Source organism: Cheilinus undulatus, linkage group 22 (genome assembly GCF_018320785.1).
Source record: "Cheilinus undulatus linkage group 22, ASM1832078v1, whole genome shotgun sequence".
Taxonomy (NCBI): Eukaryota; Metazoa; Chordata; class Actinopteri; order Labriformes; family Labridae; genus Cheilinus; species Cheilinus undulatus.
The window spans coordinates 9,061,776-9,080,859 of record NC_054886.1 but is presented as its reverse complement, the minus strand read 5'-3'; the positions used below and the strand labels follow the sequence as shown (position 1 = coordinate 9,080,859).

General features: G+C 39.9%; 1 protein-coding gene across 6 annotated transcripts in view; it reads right to left on the bottom strand.

Moving 5' to 3' along the window:
• camk2d1 (calcium/calmodulin-dependent protein kinase (CaM kinase) II delta 1) overlaps nt 1-19,084 on the bottom strand; it is a 131,074-nt gene that overhangs the window by 55,286 nt on the left and 56,704 nt on the right. For all 6 annotated transcript variants that reach the window (XM_041779152.1, XM_041779155.1, XM_041779153.1 and 3 more), the window contains exon 3: nt 11,628-11,687. In XM_041779152.1, the coding sequence (XP_041635086.1) occupies nt 11,628-11,687 (60 nt within the window). The remainder of the gene's footprint in view (nt 1-11,627; nt 11,688-19,084) is intronic.

Genomic DNA, 19,084 nt, shown 5'->3' with positions numbered 1-19,084 from the left:
ATTTTTTAGCACAGAACTAGCTCAAGTTAAGGTAAAACTAGCTTAGCATAATGACCAAAGCCAAAAGAAGACAGCTGTCAAGTTAAAGGAATTTTAATCTCACTTTGCTTTAAGATTAATGGTCGAAAAGAAACAATTCTAGCGAGTTTAGGGACATGGTTAGCTTAGCTTAGCATGATGACCAAAAGCAATAGAACGAGCTGAGAAGGCGGAGAGAAAAGGGCTAGTCAGTTTCAGGAAATGAATAGCCTAATTTAGCCTTAAACTTTCAGAGGCAGCTGGTTCAAGGACATGGTCAACTTGGCCTAAAACATTTAAACTATCTAGTAGGTTTAGCATAGAGCTTATTTTAAGATGTGGTTAGCCTAGCTTAGCATAACTAACTCAAAAACAAGTGAAAGACACGGTGAAGTTTAAGGAGTTTCACTGCCAAGCTAAGCTTTGCTTTTCACTGAGTACAATGAGAAAAAAAATACTGGCGGGTTTCAGGACATGAATACCCTGGTTTAGTTAAAAAAATTCTGGCTTTCTTTAGGACATCTGTAGCCTTATCCGAACAACCTTAACTTAGCTTACTATTATGACAAAAGACTAAACTTTAACATTTAGCTAGGTTTAGGTCATTGCTATATCTCTTGAAAAACTTCCCATTTTTAGCACAGAACTAGCTCAAGTTATGGTCAAACTAGCCTAGCTTAATGACCAAAGGCAACAGGACACAGCTGTTGAAGTTAAGGAATTGTAGTCTCACCCTGCTTTAAGATTAATGATAAAAGAAAGTGCTAGCGAGTTTCAAGACACGGTTAGCCATGTTCAGCCCAAATATTTAACAGCCAGCTGATTCTGGACTCTGTTAGTCATGCCACAAAGATTGCTAGTCCAAGATGTGGTTCCCCTTACCTAGCATAATGAACAAAAGCAACAGGAAAACATTGCCATGGATTAAGACTTACTAACTTAGCTTACCATTGTGACACAAGGCAAAACTTGAACATTTAGCTAGTTTTACAATACTTCTAACACTGCCTGAAAAACTGGTTTGAGGACACCGTTAACTTGGTCTAAAACATCTAAACTTTCTATAAGGTTTAGCATAGAGCTTGTTTCAAGAAATGGTTGGCCCAGCTTAGCATTAATGACCCAAAAACAAGAGAAAGAAGCAGTCAAGTTTGAAGAATTTAAAGACTGCTCTCCAGACTTCTTTTACATCATTACTGAAAGCTTCAGCAGGTGATGAGAGAAAAAAATTCAATTTGAATTTCCTCCCAGGAAACACCAGCAGACATGATGACAGCCTCCAGTGTCTGTGTCTGTTTTTACCTTCAGTACTTACAACATTATCACAGAGAGAAGATTTAAGATAAATACCATTTATCTTACTGTCAGAGTTGAATACAGACTCTCTGATCCAAGTGAAAAACTTTAAATTATACCTACATTACACACAGTTAAACTAGGGATGCACAATATTGGAGTTTTTGAGCAACATGTTAATATTTCAACAGCTGACACATAGAAACTTTTCATTATACAGCACACATTGAATTCATATTTAGGCATTAGAGATTAGCTAAAAATGTTGCAGAAGTACTTATTGTAATGCTATTGACTGGAAACAGGTACCTTTACCAAAGAGGAACCAGTCACACTGTTCTGTTCCCATCCATGTATAGAATCTCAGAGATGATCTATATACTGATGCATGTATAAATCATTAATTCACTTTTATCCTCTCTCAGAGGGCTGGAGGATTCAGTTATGGACATTCTGAATGGAGGTCAATAAGTAGACACAGTTATCCACACTAATGAAATAATAATGTCAGCCTATATTCAGTGACACAGATGTAACAGTGGTAGTAAGAGCATATGGTTAAGCTTTGTGCTCATAGTTGTAGACTTTCCTTTAAATTTATGGTTAAATCTTCCTCTGTCTGATGGACATACTTCCACTGACAATGCATGTTTTTGCTGCAAAGCACAGGTTTTAATATAAAGGCCCGTTTGTGCATGCTTGACCTTTGAAATTGTAGGGTTACATACCAGTATTGGCTGATACCAAGCCTAAGGCTATTTTAACATTAGACACAATTATTTCATACCATTCCCTGTCATACCCCCACCTATCTGCCCCACTGGCCCACTTTTATATTAGGGACATTGTTCTGTGCCTGTGCACACTTAAATGTGCACAGTTCGATACAGTAGCAGGCAGTATGCACATTGTTGGTTTTCAAATTGCCAAAAAAAAAAAAAAAGAAAAGAAAAAAGAAGAGATGCAATGCATGCTTTATTACTTTTGAGATACCAAAAAAAAAAAACCTTCTTCCAACCTCTACATTTATGCTACAGCTCAAAGGCTAAAATGCTGCACAGTTATGAGAGTTTTAAAATCAATCATGGTCAATATAAATTTGCCTTTTCATTAAAAATACAAAAACCCCTCTTGAATATCATAGAGAAAAAGATTTCTACAAAGTAATGACAATTAGATAAAATATGTAAGGTAACATAAGTGACTCCATAAATATTCACCGATTTCAAGTCAGTATTTTGTAGAGTCACCTTTGGCTGCAATCACAGCACTGAGTCTGTGTGGATAAGTCTTAATCAGGCTTGCACATCTGGACACTGCAATGTTACTCCATTCTTCTTTTCTAAACTGCTCAAGCTCTGACAGGTTGCACAGGGATCGGGCATGAACAGCCCTTTACAAAACCAGTCACAATATCTCTATTGGATTGAGATCTGGGCTTTGACTCAGTCACTACAGAAACTTTACTTTGATATCATTAAACCATTTCTGTGTAGCTTTCTCTGTATGCTTAAAGTCATTGTCTTGCTGAAAAATAAATCTTCTCCCAAGCCATACTTCTGTTGCAGACTGATTAAGATTAATTTAACCCCCTTCCTTTCCAAGCCTTCCAGGGCCAGCTGCTGAGAAGCATCCCCACAGCATGATGCTGGCTCCACTGTGCTTCACAGTGGGGATGGTGTGGTGTGCAGTGTTCTGTGTCTTATCCGGTGGCCAAAAAGCATAACTTTGGTCTCATCAGACCAAAGAACTTTCTTCCACTCGACCATGGCGTCTCCCACATGCCTTTTGGTGAACTCTAGTCCAGACTGAATCTGATTTTTCTTCAACAGCAGCTTTCTCTTTGCCACTCTCCCATAAAGCTTTGAGTGGTAGAGAACCTGGCCAACAGTTTTTGTATGCAGAATCTCTCCCATCTCAGCTGCTGAAGCTTGTAACTCCCTCAGAGTAGTCAAAGGTGTCTTGGTGGTTTCTCTCACCAGTCTCCTTGCACAGTCACTCAGTTTGTGAGGATGGTCTGATCCAGGCAGATTTACACATGTGCCATATTCCTTCCATTTCTTCATGATGGATCTAACTGAATTCTGAGGGATGTTCACTGCCTTGGAAATGTTTCTGCCTCCATCCACTGACTCATACTTTTCAGAAACGTTTTTTTTCTGAGTTGCTTGGAGTGTTCTTTTGTCTTCATGGTGTAATGTTGGCCATGGATACTGATTAACCAGTGACTGGACCTTCCAGACACAGGTGTCTTTATACAACAATCACTGAAACACACTCACTGCACTCAGGTGATCCTCATTTCACTAACTGTGAGACTACTAGCACCAATTGGCTGGACCTCTGTTGAATTAGGTCAGTCACTTTAAAGGGGGTGAATATTTATGCAATTCATTATTTTACTTTACATATTTTTATTTGATTGACATTATTTGTAGAAATTTGGTTTTACTTTGACATTAAAGAAACTTTTTTTGTATTTTTTTTCTCCAACAAAGCTACATTATATTGACCATGATTGATTTGTAAAATCAATAAAAGGGTAAAACATCCAAAGGGGTAAATAATTATAATAGCCATGGTAAATGATACTCAGCTGGCTTACTCAGGTATATTTACTGCCCCTCCTACCACCAAAGTGCAGTCTTTGTCTGGAGAAAATACAGCACTGATTAGGTTGATCAAGAGATAGCATGCACCTGTTCTTTGTTTTTTCCAACACCCACCTGACTGGTCGGTGCTTTAGTGTAATTTCAGTCGACCCCTTTTTTTTCCTTTGGTTGACTACAGTCTAGTATTTGAATATCTAATGTGCCCCAAAGAGAAATAAACACTGGGGTAAGGCTGCCTTGAATCCATATTCATGCCCCTACAGCTGAATCAGTCTGCAGATATTCCACTCTGCCTCTCACACCTGCTGCTCCATGATCGGAGCTCAGGTGTTCAGAGCGAGGCGGACTGTCAGCGAGCAGAGCCGTCTCTTCCACTTCACTGAACCAGAGGAGGGTGGAGGCAGCACAGAGAGCGCTGCCAACTCTGCCAACTCTGAGGTCTCACTGACCCAATTAACCACGCCGCCTAATGGACATGAAATGACACGGCGTAAAGAGACAAAGAGGGCGAAAGTGAGACTAACACGCTGCTCCTGATGAGGTCTGTAGTTCCTACTGTGCTGTTAGCTCCAAGGTTAATGAGGGTTTCCGGCAGTGAGACTGTTCTGTCTGTGCAAAGCTCTGGAGAATGTTGAATTTATTCTGAACAAAGGCAGGTTTGAGTCAAAGAAACTTGTGCATGGAATTTTTTAATGATATAATAAAACAGGAGTCTCAATCTAGTGGCCTGCAGTCCGCCCTCCACCCGCCTCCACCCTCAACATGGCCTCCATCATGATGCCAAAAATAAAATACAATGCATACTGCCTCTTTTTTTGGTGTTATATTGTGAAGTTGCAAAATACCTTTTTGTACTTTCTCTTTAAATAATTTTGCAATAAAAACACAATTCTATTAAAAGTATTATTAAATTATGAACTATTAGATCTGGCAATTTAATAGTACTTTTGATCAGTTAGGGACCAAATCTAGACATTTTAGCATTCAGTAGTTAATTTCAAAATGTTGTGTTAAATGTGCACAACAACTGCCCTCTACAGGTAGAACCTGTTTACTACAACTGAATTATTTTATTTTGAAAAGTTTCTTCTGGCTGATCTGGTGCTTTGTGATGTATCTCTACGGTTACCTCCCACCTTTTCCATGACAGATATTTGTGCCTCTGCTAATCAGAGACATTGCTGTGACACTCTAGGATTGTGGGTAATGTAGTGCTCTTGACCAAGACTGCCAATAAAGTCATTCTGAAAAAAAAGCTTGATATCAAACCTGCTTGTGTCATCCACATGATTAAACTTCTTTGTCTTCTCATTTAAGTAAGAGAAGACCTCAGAAGTTTCATGGGCAATGGCAGGATCATCCAGTCAGAGATGTTGCCTACACTCAATGATTGTGGGTAATGTAGTGCTGTTACTTGTGTCCTCTGCCTGACCATATTTCAATGTTTCACACTCAGGTAGCTTGTGGTAAGTCTACCTTGAATGGTTACGACATCATCGCTAATGATCCAATCAGAAAAGATGCAAAGACTGAATGATGTTGTGGCTGATAAGGGACAGTAGGAATGAGGAAGTGGGAGAAGACATTTTTGAGATCAAAGGGTAGATGCCCCTCAGCTGAAACTCCTGGGTTTAGGTGGTCTTTCAACAAAAGAGCAGGGAACAAAAACAACTCAAGACACTACCCACAGTTCGCGGAGTTGAGTCTATAATGAAGGCATGAAGCACATCATAAATCGAGCATTTAGGCAGAGGAAAAAAGCTTCTGTATGCATGTTAATACACTGAACTGTGACTTCATCAATTAGCGTCTGTATGCTGCAGCCACAGTGAGGGACAGAAACAGGAGCGTGCAGAGGGGGTGATTAGCTGCAATCTATCATCTCTCCATGACCTGTGCGCCTCCAGGACTCTGAGGTATGCAGGTGAGTTTGTGGCCGACCCCTCTCACCCCGGACATGGATTTTTGAGGCCCTCCCCTCTGGCAGGAGGCTGGCAGGACCAAACCAAACCAGTCTCATGAATGAACAGTACTCCAGCCCTCCCCCTACAGACTCTCGCTGAACCTCAGAATCAGCACATTCAATAATGCATGTTTATACAGACTTTATGTGTTACATTAACACTCACTGGTCTTTATCTTCACTGTTTAGAACTAGAAGCTGTATGAGCTTTACTCACATGGAAAAACGCACTATAAACTATTCACAAGTAAGCCTGCACATCTGTGCAGTTTCTCTTTTCTCCTTGGTCAATCTTGACAGCATTTCTTTTGTACAGGCCTTTTCACCCATGGCGATGCACCCAGAGACCCTCTGTGGTTTTCAGGCCCTTGGGACATCATTAGCATGACCAGGGGGCTTGTGGAGACTCACTACCCACTCCGACAGCAACTTTAGATGTGCTTACTCACCACATCCACTTCTTACTTTGCCCTAAAAGTGTGGAATTTGTTATTTCTCAAAAAATCATGTCCCTTGCCCTTGGTAATATGCAAGGACATCCAGAGCACTGCTAGAGCTGTGTAAATCCTCCATCCCACCTGATGGTATGCACAAGTATAACTGATTTTTATCTGTTTAAAAGCATGCATAAAATTACCTAACAGTCCTGGATCCTGTCTTATATTAGTTTTGGGTTACTATTTCTTGCATTTCTGCTAAAAAAGGAGGAGAAAGAGAGCACAGATATGCTTTTACACTGAGACAGGGGAGAATAAAAAAGATAAACTTCATTTGATTCTCTGATGTAACTCAGTTTACGTGCAAGGTGTGAAACAGAGCAACAGCGCAACGATAAATCACTTCCAGCGTCCCCATAATAAATGCTCTCATAGTTTCTTTTGACTTGAACACCTAAAGAGGTGCTCTCCAACTGTTTCCTTGACATACAGCTTTAAAGGGGACATATTTTACCCTTTAAAGACAAGTTTAAATTGGTCTCAGGGGTTGGCAAAACAAGCCTGTGAAGTGTGTTGCTGAAAAAAACACTCCAGTATTAGATGTTTGCATGTCTAAAAGCCCCCTCTGTTTCAGCCCTGCTCAGAACGAGCTGTTTCTGTGTCTGTGGCTTTAAACGTTAATGAGCTGTCTGACTCCGCCCCTCTCAGAAAATGGATGTGGCTCTTCTGATCCTCCTCTCAGCTGGATCAGGAGAGCAGGGTGGAATTTTCTTCCAAGCGGGGGAAGGCCAACTGAACCTGACACGGTGCTAACTCCCCACATGACATCATGAGGAGAAAATCTGAGAACGGCTTGTTTTAGCACACATTTTCTAAAAGGTGGAGGATTTTTCTGGTACTTGAGGGGATTGTGGACAGGCTGGGGGCACATATTTTTGTTAGAAAAGCCTGAAAATGTGATTTTTGCATAATATGTCCCCTTTAAACACCTGGTTGTTTCTCCTGCATGCATTAGTCATGCTAAATTTGGGTGTTGTAGGCAATTTACATGGAAGAAACCACAAAACACTTGCTTTAAAATTTGTTCAGGCTTGTTTTCAATCAGATTTATTAGTCTCTTGTCCACTTCTATGACTTTAAAAAAGGTATAACTCAAAAACGTTTAAATGCAGACACTCCATACAGTCGGGGTCGCTTCCCTGACTCGGCTCATGGATGCATGTCCACCCTCACTCTTCCTGTCTCGATAAACTTGTGGAAAAGCTTAAAAATTCAGCCATCTATACACAAGGTTTTCCTGTGGTTATTGAGGAATGCAGACAGCTAAAGCTGACTTAAAGTATTCAGATTTAACACCAAGATTTGATGAACCACGCACACAACAATGCTTCTTAAATTAAATCCTGGATCATTCAGCTCAGTAAATCTCCATTTAGAGTCAGAATAAAGCTGCTCTGACAGGCACAAAAGAAAGCTCGGCTTATTCGATTTAGGTGTTTCAACAGCTGATTTGCTTCTTTTCAGGTTATCTGGGATCTCATCTTCTAATTTCAAAAGCCTCTATTGATAATTCAAAACACAGTCAGAGTCTCCTCTGATGTTGTGAATAAGAAGTAGGATGGTCAAAAGGGTTTCAGAGCTCAGAAGAGGTGAAGACAAACAGCTGAGATCCTGAGATAATAGGCATACAGATTAAAACAGGCAGAGATCCTCCTGTGGGGATTCTCCATCATGCCTCGTTTGTAGATCGACATCTATGAGAGCTACTGTCTCAGTCTCACCATGACAGACCCTCAGAAACAAGGGCTTTCCCTGAAGGAGGACGTGAAAGGGTTAACAATGGGAGCAGCGCAGGACGTCAGTCATTATCTGGGGGGAGATGGAGCGATCTCTAAAGGACTGGCAGGTGAGAAACCTGGACCTCAGGTGGTTGAATCAGTCCATTTATCAACACATTATCAATCTGACTGCAGATGACGATCATGCACCAAACTAAAGCCTGTTCCAGTTCTTAACTAAACCCAACCTCTCTGACCTACACCCTCCTCTGAGATGGTCTTCACTGACTCCACGACAATAGACTGTCACTCCAAATAACCCCCTGCTCCTCCATTAGTCTGCTGTTTTCAACCCCTGACCGTCTTTCTTCCACCATCAGAGAAGAAAAAAAGGGACCAAGCAGCAAACAAAGACCAATTTTCACTGTGTAGAAAGTCGCTTCTGAAGTGGTAATTACAGTTTGTTGGCCTTTGTGCCTCCCGAAGCGAGGAGGAAAGAGCCGGGGAGGAGGTAGAGGGTTTATTTATAGATGGTGAAATGGCACAACCTGGAGAATTAGAGAAATCAGTGGCACTAAGGACAATAATACAGCTGCAGACAACAGTAAACATCAGTGGGATGGCTCAGGTGACAGTAGCCTTCTTTGGGGGGAAATTAAGTTTCCTGATTTAGTCCAAGTTTACTAAAATAAAACTTCAGACGTGCCCAAACTAGAATAAACCCATAAAACTAAACTAAAAAGGATATGGATATAAATCACTGATGCAGTGATGTGTATTTCAGTTTATTATTGCATCTGATAAGTGCAGGGCTATTTTTAATCACTTAAACTACAATTTAAGTTATTTTAAAGTTTATTAACTATATGTTGTAATAATTGTCTAACCCTGCAAACTAAAACTACTGAGGTAAAAATAGTGAAGTATAAAGTGTCGTTTTCATAAGACCTGATGTGCATTCATACCTTCTTTCAATTCTGACCATGGTAGCATTTTAGTTTGTTTTTTTCAAATTCTGACATATAAAACGCTGGTTTTCCCCAAGTTAAAAGTTCATTTCAGTTGTCTTCCCGAGATCTCAGCTTACTTTCCTCCCTTTCTAAAGATAACAAGCTTATTATTTAAGACACAGATGTCAAACTCAAGGCCAGGGGGCCAAATCCAGCCTGCAAGATGATCTCATATTTCTGTTATAACTTGCCCATCAGTATGAGGTCTGCAGATTTCCTCAAACATAAAAATGTGAACTTGTCCTTGATGATTTAAGATACCTTTAATCACAAATCTGAAAAAGGAGGAGTAAAAATTATTAGATAAGAAGTCAGGAATGTGGGAAAAGAAATGAGTTTGTGTTTTCATTTCACATTTTCAATTTAGCATCTCACAGTTAGGACTGAAACTTAGGATTCTGACTTTTTATTTCATACTTTGAGCATTTCAACTCATAATTTTGACTTCTCATATAATATTCTGAGCTTTAAGATTCATAATTCTAATTTTTAAGTGATATTTTAACATTTTTAACCAATTACTTTGTATTTTATCTCATATTTTCAACTCCAAACTTTTACTTCATAATCCCTTAGTTTGACCTTTTAGACTCATAATAAAAATCAGATAAAAATCAGTTCTTTTTTTACAAAAGTAACAGTCCTCAGCTAACTCTGATTGTCAAGACTGAGACATGCAGCTATTGTACACCCTAATGAAGTAAGTTTAAGGGATGCACGATATTAGATTTTTGCCAATATCCAATGTTTACTAATTCAGTTTAGCAGGTATCAATAGATATATATAGTTCAGATAGAAACAAAGTCCTTCAAAACACAAAAAAAGTTTGAGGATGAAGAAATTTACTAATTTCAGTCCGTAAAACAGACTTCAAAGTGTAAGGAATGATAATGAATAAAGAAAACAATTTAGCTGACGTAGGTCTATTGGTCAAGTTTTAAACTCCTACCAACTTATTTGTTCGCACAGTTGATATAGATGTATTTAACAGCTGATGTTTGTTGTAAATATAGGCCAAATTTTTCATATCTGCCAATAGCAACAATTGGCCGATACCGATATGCCAACAATATTTTGCATTCCTAATAAGACAAAATATAAAAACTGGTAAGATAAAATCTTAAGTGAACTCCAAGAAATCACTTGTAATCACAGAAAAGTAGAGTACACACAATACATGCCTGCATGCCCACATGTAAGATTACCAACCGCTCCTCAGAAAGACAATTTCAATCAAATTTTGATTCACAGGTGAAGCTCTGATTCACTGATGATTGAATATTATGAAGAATGATTTAGTCCAATCCTTTGTTGTTTTGTGTTTTTTTTTTTTTCAGGCACGTTTGCCTTTATAAGATTGAACAGCTGAGGAGAGACAGTAAATATGGGGGCCGAGAAAGGGGGCTGACATGCACCTAACATGCACCCAGACAGGTTTAATTCCCACAACCAGTGTGCCAAGGACAACAGCCTCTGTATATGGGCCCTGGCTCCACCACATGAGAAGTTTTTAAACACAAGTTTTCATCATACACCTGCACAGATGTTTTACTTTAATAGTCAGCTGAAAGGACAAATATTAAAATCAGTTTTTACTGGGCCATAAATCTTTTATGTACTGATCAAATCAATGGCATTATGAAATCCTGCAAACAGTACAAACTAAATATTTAATTTGCTTAAGAAGCACACATTGAAGTCAGACAGTTAAAAAAGATGTCAAAAAAAAAAAAAAAAAACGTGAGAAGAGCTCTGAATGTCTGCCAGTAGAGGAGCATAAAGATAGAAAAAGTTGAACAAAAGCCGTGGCTAATATTCACTATTTTTTTTGCATTTTATTTTCATTTATTCCTTATTATTCCTGGCACTGATTTTATAATTTCAAATGTTCTTAATTTCTGTGTTTTAAACAGTACAACATGGAACAATCTGGAACTGACACTACTACCAGCTCATAAAAACCAATGGTGAAATTTAGAAATATGCATTCAGGACTCCTTTTGGGGTTTTTCCCCCTGTTGAACTGAACCTGTACCAAATGGTGACCCAAAAACTGAGACATAAACTGAACAAAGACCTCTGTAAACTGTTACAGCCATAAAAGTACTCTAGAATAGAGAATAGAATGCAGCTCATCTTGAATTGTTTAATCAGTGGTTAAAAGTAATTTTACTTTTATAAAGTTAATTGGCCATTGTGAGCAGACTTTTACCTCTGAAAGCAGGTTTTAATCACTTGGGGGGTTTTTTGGATAAAGAAAAGGGTATAAGGACACCTACTGTGCCATCCTTGCAGATATAGCATGCTGTCAAAAGCACTCAGGAGGAGAATGGGAATACGATGTATAAAGTGAATATTTCATGCATCTATACATCTCCCGAAGCATCTCCAGGCTAACCTTTGTGTGTTTGGAAACACTTAGATATCTATTAAACATAAGCCTTCATGTAGCACGCTGAGAGTGAGGACAGAAACAGATATGGTAGAAATAACAGGAGGGGGCTGTGCTTACCGATGTTGGGATGCTTGAGCAGGCGGCAGATCCGGGCCTCTCGCTCCAGCTTCTGGTGATCTACAGAAAAAAAAACACACACTTCACATCTGTGCTCCTGAAATTCTTTAAAACACTCAAAGGAGAGATCAACACTCATAACAACGCCCACATTTGTCTACAACATGTCCCTCCTAATGGGAACAAATGAGCAGTAAAACTAACATTCATAAGTCGTTAATACATGCTGCAGGGAAATGAAGCACATCTCCTCTACGAAGAATAAGTCTGGTAGGGCTGCATGTCATTCTTAATGTTAATAGGATTCAGAGTAAAAAGAACAAAGGAACGGCAAGTCAAAGATCAGAGTTTCAGACAAAGGAACAGCAGAATTTGGACGAATAAAAATCACAATTACAGACAAGGCAGCAGATTCAGGGGATTTTTTCTTGCAAATACTCTTTTCTACAAGGATTTTAAATTCTAGAGTGTAGTAATCAACCTTTGATACAGTCAAGTGTCTGATTCTTACTCAGCTACTTTATTACTGTGTTCAACTTAATTGAATGTAGTTGGGTTTATTTGGTAGAAGTGGGAAATGGGGATTCAAAGCACCATCAGGTGTCTCATTACTGGGAGAATTGGGAGTGTGCGTGAACAGAGTTAGAAAAAGATGGTTCAAGAGATGAAGTAGGAACCAGTCAATTGATTTGGATGAGGAGAGTGTAAGTCAGGCAACAAGCAAGGAGAAAATCCACTTTCATTTTCATTCTTCCCTCATAAAAATCATAACGTAGAGGGAGGTAGGGCATACAGTCTAGATCGACAGGGGGGAGCTCTAGCCTTAACAAGTATCTTAGGCATTAGCCTCTATGTTCTCCTCAAAATTTTCATCTTTCCTTTCTTGTTTTTTCCCTCTTAAAAGTTGGGGACCTGTGGGATAGGGCATACAGCCTATTACAGAAGTGGTAAGCTTCAGCCTAAACAGGTCTCTAACCCTGGCCCTTCCTTCTATGTTCTCTTTCTGACTTCTTTTCTGGTCCTTCATCTCACATCTCTTCCCCTTATGAAAATGGGTGAGTAGTGGGGGGTAGGCCATAAAGCCATACAGGGGGTGACCTTTGGCCTAAACAGGCTCCTCACCCTCTTTCTGTCTTCATTGTTCTCTTTCTTACAACTCTAAACTTTTTTCTCTCACCAAATCCCTCATGAATATGACACCCTTTGGCTTTAAAGGGTGCTTACCCTCTTTATGCCTCCTAGTTCACCTTCTAATGTTTCACTTAATCTCTAATCTCTTCGCTCATGAAAATGGGGGAGTAGTGGGAGGTAGGGCATACCACTTAGCCTGGTTTGGTTGAGCTCTAGCCTTAACAGGCTTGCCCCCCTTTGTCTACCTCCCCTATGTTTTTCTCCCAACTTTTTCCCTCCTACTTTCCTAAGTCCCTGCATGAAAATGTGGGAGTAGTGAGATGTAGGTCATACAGACTGGGCAAGCTCTAGCCTAAACATGCTTTTAATCCTCATTTTGCCTCCCTTTTCTTTCCTACAACTCCTATTCGTTCTTCTCTTCTCTTCCCCTTCATGAAAATTGGTGAAAAACTAACTAGGCAGGGGAAAGTTCTAACCTAAACATGCTTTCACGCACTTTTTGCCCTCTAGTCCCCTTTCTTACATCATTTTTCATCTCTAATCTCTTCCCTCATGAAAATGGGGGAGTAGAGGGAGATAGGGCATACCACTTAGCATACCGCCCTGGTTTGTTTACAAGTTTTATACGTAGTAAAGTTTATATAACCAACTATTTTGCTTGGTTTTATGCAGATGACATTGCAATGTAGTTCTCCAACAACCAAAAAAAAGCCACAGCAATCATCTATCAGTCCAAGATTATGATGATCTAATGTAGACATGTTTATGCTTCTGCTCTCAGACCACATACTCATTTTATGCCCGACCTGAATTTAACCCTGAAATTCAAGAGCCGATCAGACTTTTCTGACACAGAGGTGTGATAAACACTCATATCTTAATCCATAAATCCTTGAACACATCTATATTGGTGAGTAGCACAAGATCTGACCAAATTTTACTCAGAACTTAATCTGGATTTATTCTGATGCATCAAACACTTGGATTTATTTACAAAACTGTCATGACTGTGTTCTAAAGCCCGTTTACGTCAGTGTGTGACTGTTTTAGGAAGCATTATCCCCTTTGATTTGCTTAAAATATCCCTGTTTCTCAACATTATTGCAGTAAAGAAACCTTGGACTTAAAACAGATCTAAATGGAAGTAAGACTGACTATTAAATGACTCCATTAAAATAAAACAAATCAGATGTTTTGGCTTGTAGTTTGACTTTATTTTGGCATTAAAACTTTTAATTTTTTGTTTTATGAGAAGGTCACAGCAGGTCCCTTGAAAAAAAAAAAAGGCTGATTGAAGTAAGTAATTATTTACAGTCTGTGCCATTTAAAAAACTTCAACACAATGACGATAATTAGACTCAAACACTGAATAAAACTGTGGCGTGTCACTGGGGTCATCATCAATTCAGCTGATTTGCTTTTCAAATTACGCTGATTTGACGTTAAATTAATGGAGACAAAATCATCCAAAAGCTGTTGAATATTCAATATTTTAGCTCATGTTTAAGCATATTTTATTCACTATTGTGGGCTATAAGAAGGTTCAACATGGCTAAATCAGGAAAGCCTTTCTATGTAGAGTGTGGTTTTGTTGAAGGTGGAACTCATACACAGTGTATGCAAGTGTTGGCAATTTTTGCAGTTTTATTATTTATTAAGATTATGGAAGCAAATAATGTATACCGTGGTGGTTTAATGTATATTTGACCATAGAAATCCCACCTAAAGTTGCCTTTTTTCCTTTAAAGTTTTCTTTCCTCATCCTGGGTGCCTCAGCTTCATCCTGCTGAAAGATGATGGAAAATTGACCTTTACTTGGATCTCTGATTGGCCCATTGACCCATCTCTCATAGTAACCGTTGCTAGGCCATTTCCAGTCAGACAAACCTTCAGTCTTTTCGGTGCATCATGGGGAAATTGTGATTTTAATTCTGATGCGTCAACATGGCACTTGGGGCGCCTGCAAGACCAGTTAAAGACATCTACATCATAATCCAGGAGTATTTTTCATCCTGTTACTTAAACCAAGGATTTAATATGATAAATGCCTTCTTTGGATCGAACTCTTTGGACAACCACAATGACAGTCAATCCTATGACAATCTCAAAACTGATGGTACAGATGATAAACAGATGGAGGAGTACTCTGCCACAGGTAACCAGATATAAAAGAAGCATTTTAGAGGGGCAGAGTATCTCAGAAGTAAAGATGGGTTCAGAGAATCCGGAGAAATCTCTGTTGGCAAGGGACAAGGCTGAAGATCAACTTTGGATGTCCTAAAAATCACTGCTTGGCACACGAACACTTTAAGAAATCAGTGTCTGTTGGCTGTGCCATCCACAAATGAAAAGAAAAAGCCATATGTAAACAGGATCAAGAAATGCCACAGTCTTCTCTGGGCCAAAGCTCATTTATAATGGACTGAAGCAGCACAGAAAACTGTTCTGTGGTCACATTAATCAAAAGTTGAAATTCCTTCTGGAAACCAAAGATGCCGTGTATTGGAAACTTAAGAGGAGAGGGACCATCCAGCGTGTTACCCAGGCACAGTTCTAAAGCGTGCATCTCTGATGGTATGGGGTTGCATTAGTGACTACGGCGTGGACAGCTTACACATCTGGAAAGGTACTATCAATGCTGACAGGTAGATAGAGGCTTAAGAGCAACATATGCTCCCATCCAGACAATGTCTCTTCCAGGAAAGGCCTTGATTTTTTCAGCTAGACAATGCTAAACTACATACCACATCCATCACAACAGCATGGCTTCACAGTTGAAGAGTCAGCGTCCTGAACTGGACTGCCTGCAGTCCAGGGCTTTCACCAATAGAAAACATTTGGAGCATCAGAGAAGGCAAAATCCTGCAAAGAAGACCCAGGACTGTTGAGCAGGTAGAATCCGACATCAGACAAGAATGGGACAACATTCCTCCCCCAAAACTCCAGCAGCTGCTCTCCTCACTTCCCAGACGTTTACAGACTGTTACTAAAAGAAGAGGGGATGCAACACAATGGTAGACATGACCCTGTCCCTACTTTTTTGAGATGTACTGCTGCCATCAAATTCAAAATGGGCTTATATCTTTAATGAAATGGTAAAATGTCTCAGTTTCAGTATGTCTGTCTGTATGTCCTACTGTGATTTAAATGTGGATTTATGAGTGCCCCAGCTTTTTTGGAATTAAGGTTCTATAAGAGTACAGTAACTGCAATGCATTAACAATTACAAATTTATGCATAATGTGCATGAATTAAGAGTGCTAATCTTAAACATTCTTCAAGTCCAGACCAATCATAAACCATCATAGTCTGTTCTCCAATAAGCAGTGAGTGGAACCTTCTCTGCACCAATGAGAAAGACTTCACTAATCCCATCATGCCTCCAACCAGAGGTGCTCTTCCGTCTCCAATCATGCCCCTTTTTACGAGTCTCTAATCCTAATCAGACCAATGGGATGTGCTTTTACAGGAGCTGTAATCCCAGGCGGTCACCGGGTCAGCGCTCACTCCTCCACATCAACCCCGTCCATCCGCTGCGCAGCACGCCACTAATCTGTGACATAACGGGATTAACAGCCTGAGTGCTGCTCACTCACCATCTCCAGGCTGGCTGCAGCCTAACACAGCTGATCTTTTCCTCGCCATCGCGTTCATTTCCTTCTTTAGCTTCACAGAGCCAGTCTGCTGCCTGATAGTGCAACATCTGTGGCTACTGGGCAGAAAATCTCAAATACAGTCAGACTGGTGCAAGAAACAACTTTTAACTCCTTTAAGTTTTCATCAGTGATAAAAGTCTTCACATGTGCATGGAACTGAAGAGAACAGTTTTCTCATGCAATGTGCAGGAATCATGCAGACATGCATGATCCTGCACAGAGACAAGCAGGAGTCTGATATAAATATCTATCAGACTCGCCCATTTTATACAATTCATGCAACTTCAGCTAATAAATGTTCAGGCTTTACTCATAGAGTCAGTCCAGACACTAGACCAATGAGAAGTGGAAAAATAACAAACTAAGTGTACTTTTTCTCCACAGCGAGGAGGTAGGATGAAGATTTTTACACTCCAGCATTCATGAAGGAGCTGAAGTGGAAATAAAAGTGCAAAATTAGAAACATTTGGTGCATTGTTTTTATTAATGGTGTTAAACTTATGTGCTTATAAGCCCTCATCTAAAATCATTGCAGCACTCTGAGTCAAGTAGTAAATCGAAACTTATGCAAGTTTCGATCATAGTTTTATTTTTAGTCACTTTCTTGTTACTGATTTGACTAAGTCTGTTGAACTTCTCCTTTTTTTGCTACTGTACTTCCTGCAGTATAACAGAAAAAACTGCTTTAACAGCTACTTTGTAAGACAAAACCACACCGATATTATGCATGGTGTAGTAAAAACCTGCAGGGTTTTTGTGGGATACAGGTTTTAGGGCAACATATGCTCCCATCCAGATGTCTCTTTCAGGGAAGGCCTTGATTTTTTCTGCAAGAAAATGCTAAACCATATTCCACATCTATCACAACAGCATGGCTTCACAGGAGAAGAGTCTAGATGCTGAAATGGCCTGCCTGCAGTCCAGACCTTTCACAATAGCCACATCCAATTCCTGAAAGGGGTGTGGTCAGGGGTGGAGTCAGACAGCTCAGTAACATTTAAAGCCACAGACACAGAAACAGCTCGTTCTGAGCAGGGCTGAAACAGAGGTTTTTTTTTAAGACATACAAAAAACTAATGCTGGAGTGTTTCTCACATGTTCACAGGCATGTTTTGGGACCTCTGACACCACCATAAACTTGTCTTAAATGGGGTAAAATACATCCCCTTTAATAGGTCTCCTAATTTCCCAGATGTTTACAGACTGTTAGAAGAAGACAGGATACTACACAATAGCAAACATAGCCCTGTCCCTACTTTTTTGAGACTCCAGCTATCAAGATGTCCTCCACAGCTCAGAGCTCTAACTTTGTCTAAAAAGCTCTCCATTTTCCTCTGTTTCTTGATGTTTTCTCAATCATAAACCACAAGTCCTTGGTTTGATTCACACTGGAGCTGGCCCATTTAAGAAAACCCAGAAAAGCTCGTCATCAGGCCGCTGGAAACGAGGACAGCAGCTATTTTCACTGCAGACGACCAATCGGATGAGCTGCTTCTGCAGGGCTTCACACGTCTGGTTCTTCATCTGACGCTTTAAGGCTCAGTCACTTTGCAAATCAGACGTCAATGCGCCCAAAGTCATATCAGGATATTCTGACAAAACCTCATTAGAAAGAGTAAAGAGTCATTTCCTCCATTTTCACCTGCTGTTATTTCACTAACAGGTGAGTAATGGCTTTGTGAGCCAGGGGACCAAGAAGAAGAAGAAGAGTGTGAATCCTAAAAATAAAGAAAATGGTGTTTAGAAAAGCCCAGACCGCCCACACACATCCTGAAGCTTTTCTTATTCCCCCTGGCACAGCTCTGCTCTCATTTCCTGGCTCTCACTTATAAATACTCTCTGCAATGTTTGTTTACCTGTGAGCATTCCTCCACTCTGAAAAGAGCTATAAAAGAAACATTAAATCTTCATACAGATGATTCTGATGTCTCATAAAGCTATTAACAGCATTAAAATGTATAACCTAAGGTGGCTGTTTGGTTTCTTTCCAAGGTTGCCTCAAGACTGAAGATAAGCCTACTGTTGAAGACATGCATGCATGATGGCTAACACATATCCCTTTGATGATTTGGTGAATCAGCTGTGCACATCCTCAAGAATTAACATGATGCAAACACGAGACACTGCACGACCACAAGAAGGAGACAAACAGGGGGGATGAGGTGTTTTAAAGTTATTGGAGTGTTTCTGTGGGAATTTGCGCCCATTCATTCTGTAGAGCATCTATAAGGTCAGGCACTGATGTTGAACCAGAAGGCCTGGCTCACAGTCTTTTCCAGTTCATCCCAAAAGGTGCTCGATGAGGTTGAGGTCAGGGCTCATCATAGTCCTTGCTTTGTCCTCTGGGGCACAGTCATGTTGGAATAGTAAAGAGCCTTTCCCAAAACTGTTGCCTCAAAGTTGGAAGTGTAGCATTGTCCAAAATGTCTTGCTTAAGCATTAAGATAGGCTTTCACTGGAGGTAAGGCTGAAAAACAGCCCCACACCCACTACCAACTGTTTTGTCCTGTCCAAAAGTGAAAGTTTCTGGGTTGATATCCACAAAGATTAAAAGGGATATTTAAGTATTTTTGTAGTTGGGCCTATGAGGTACGTAGCACTAGTAGTTGCATTAGCCTCCAAGAAGGACGCGCTGGTTGAACTGGCCAGGAAGCTAGGCTATACAATGTG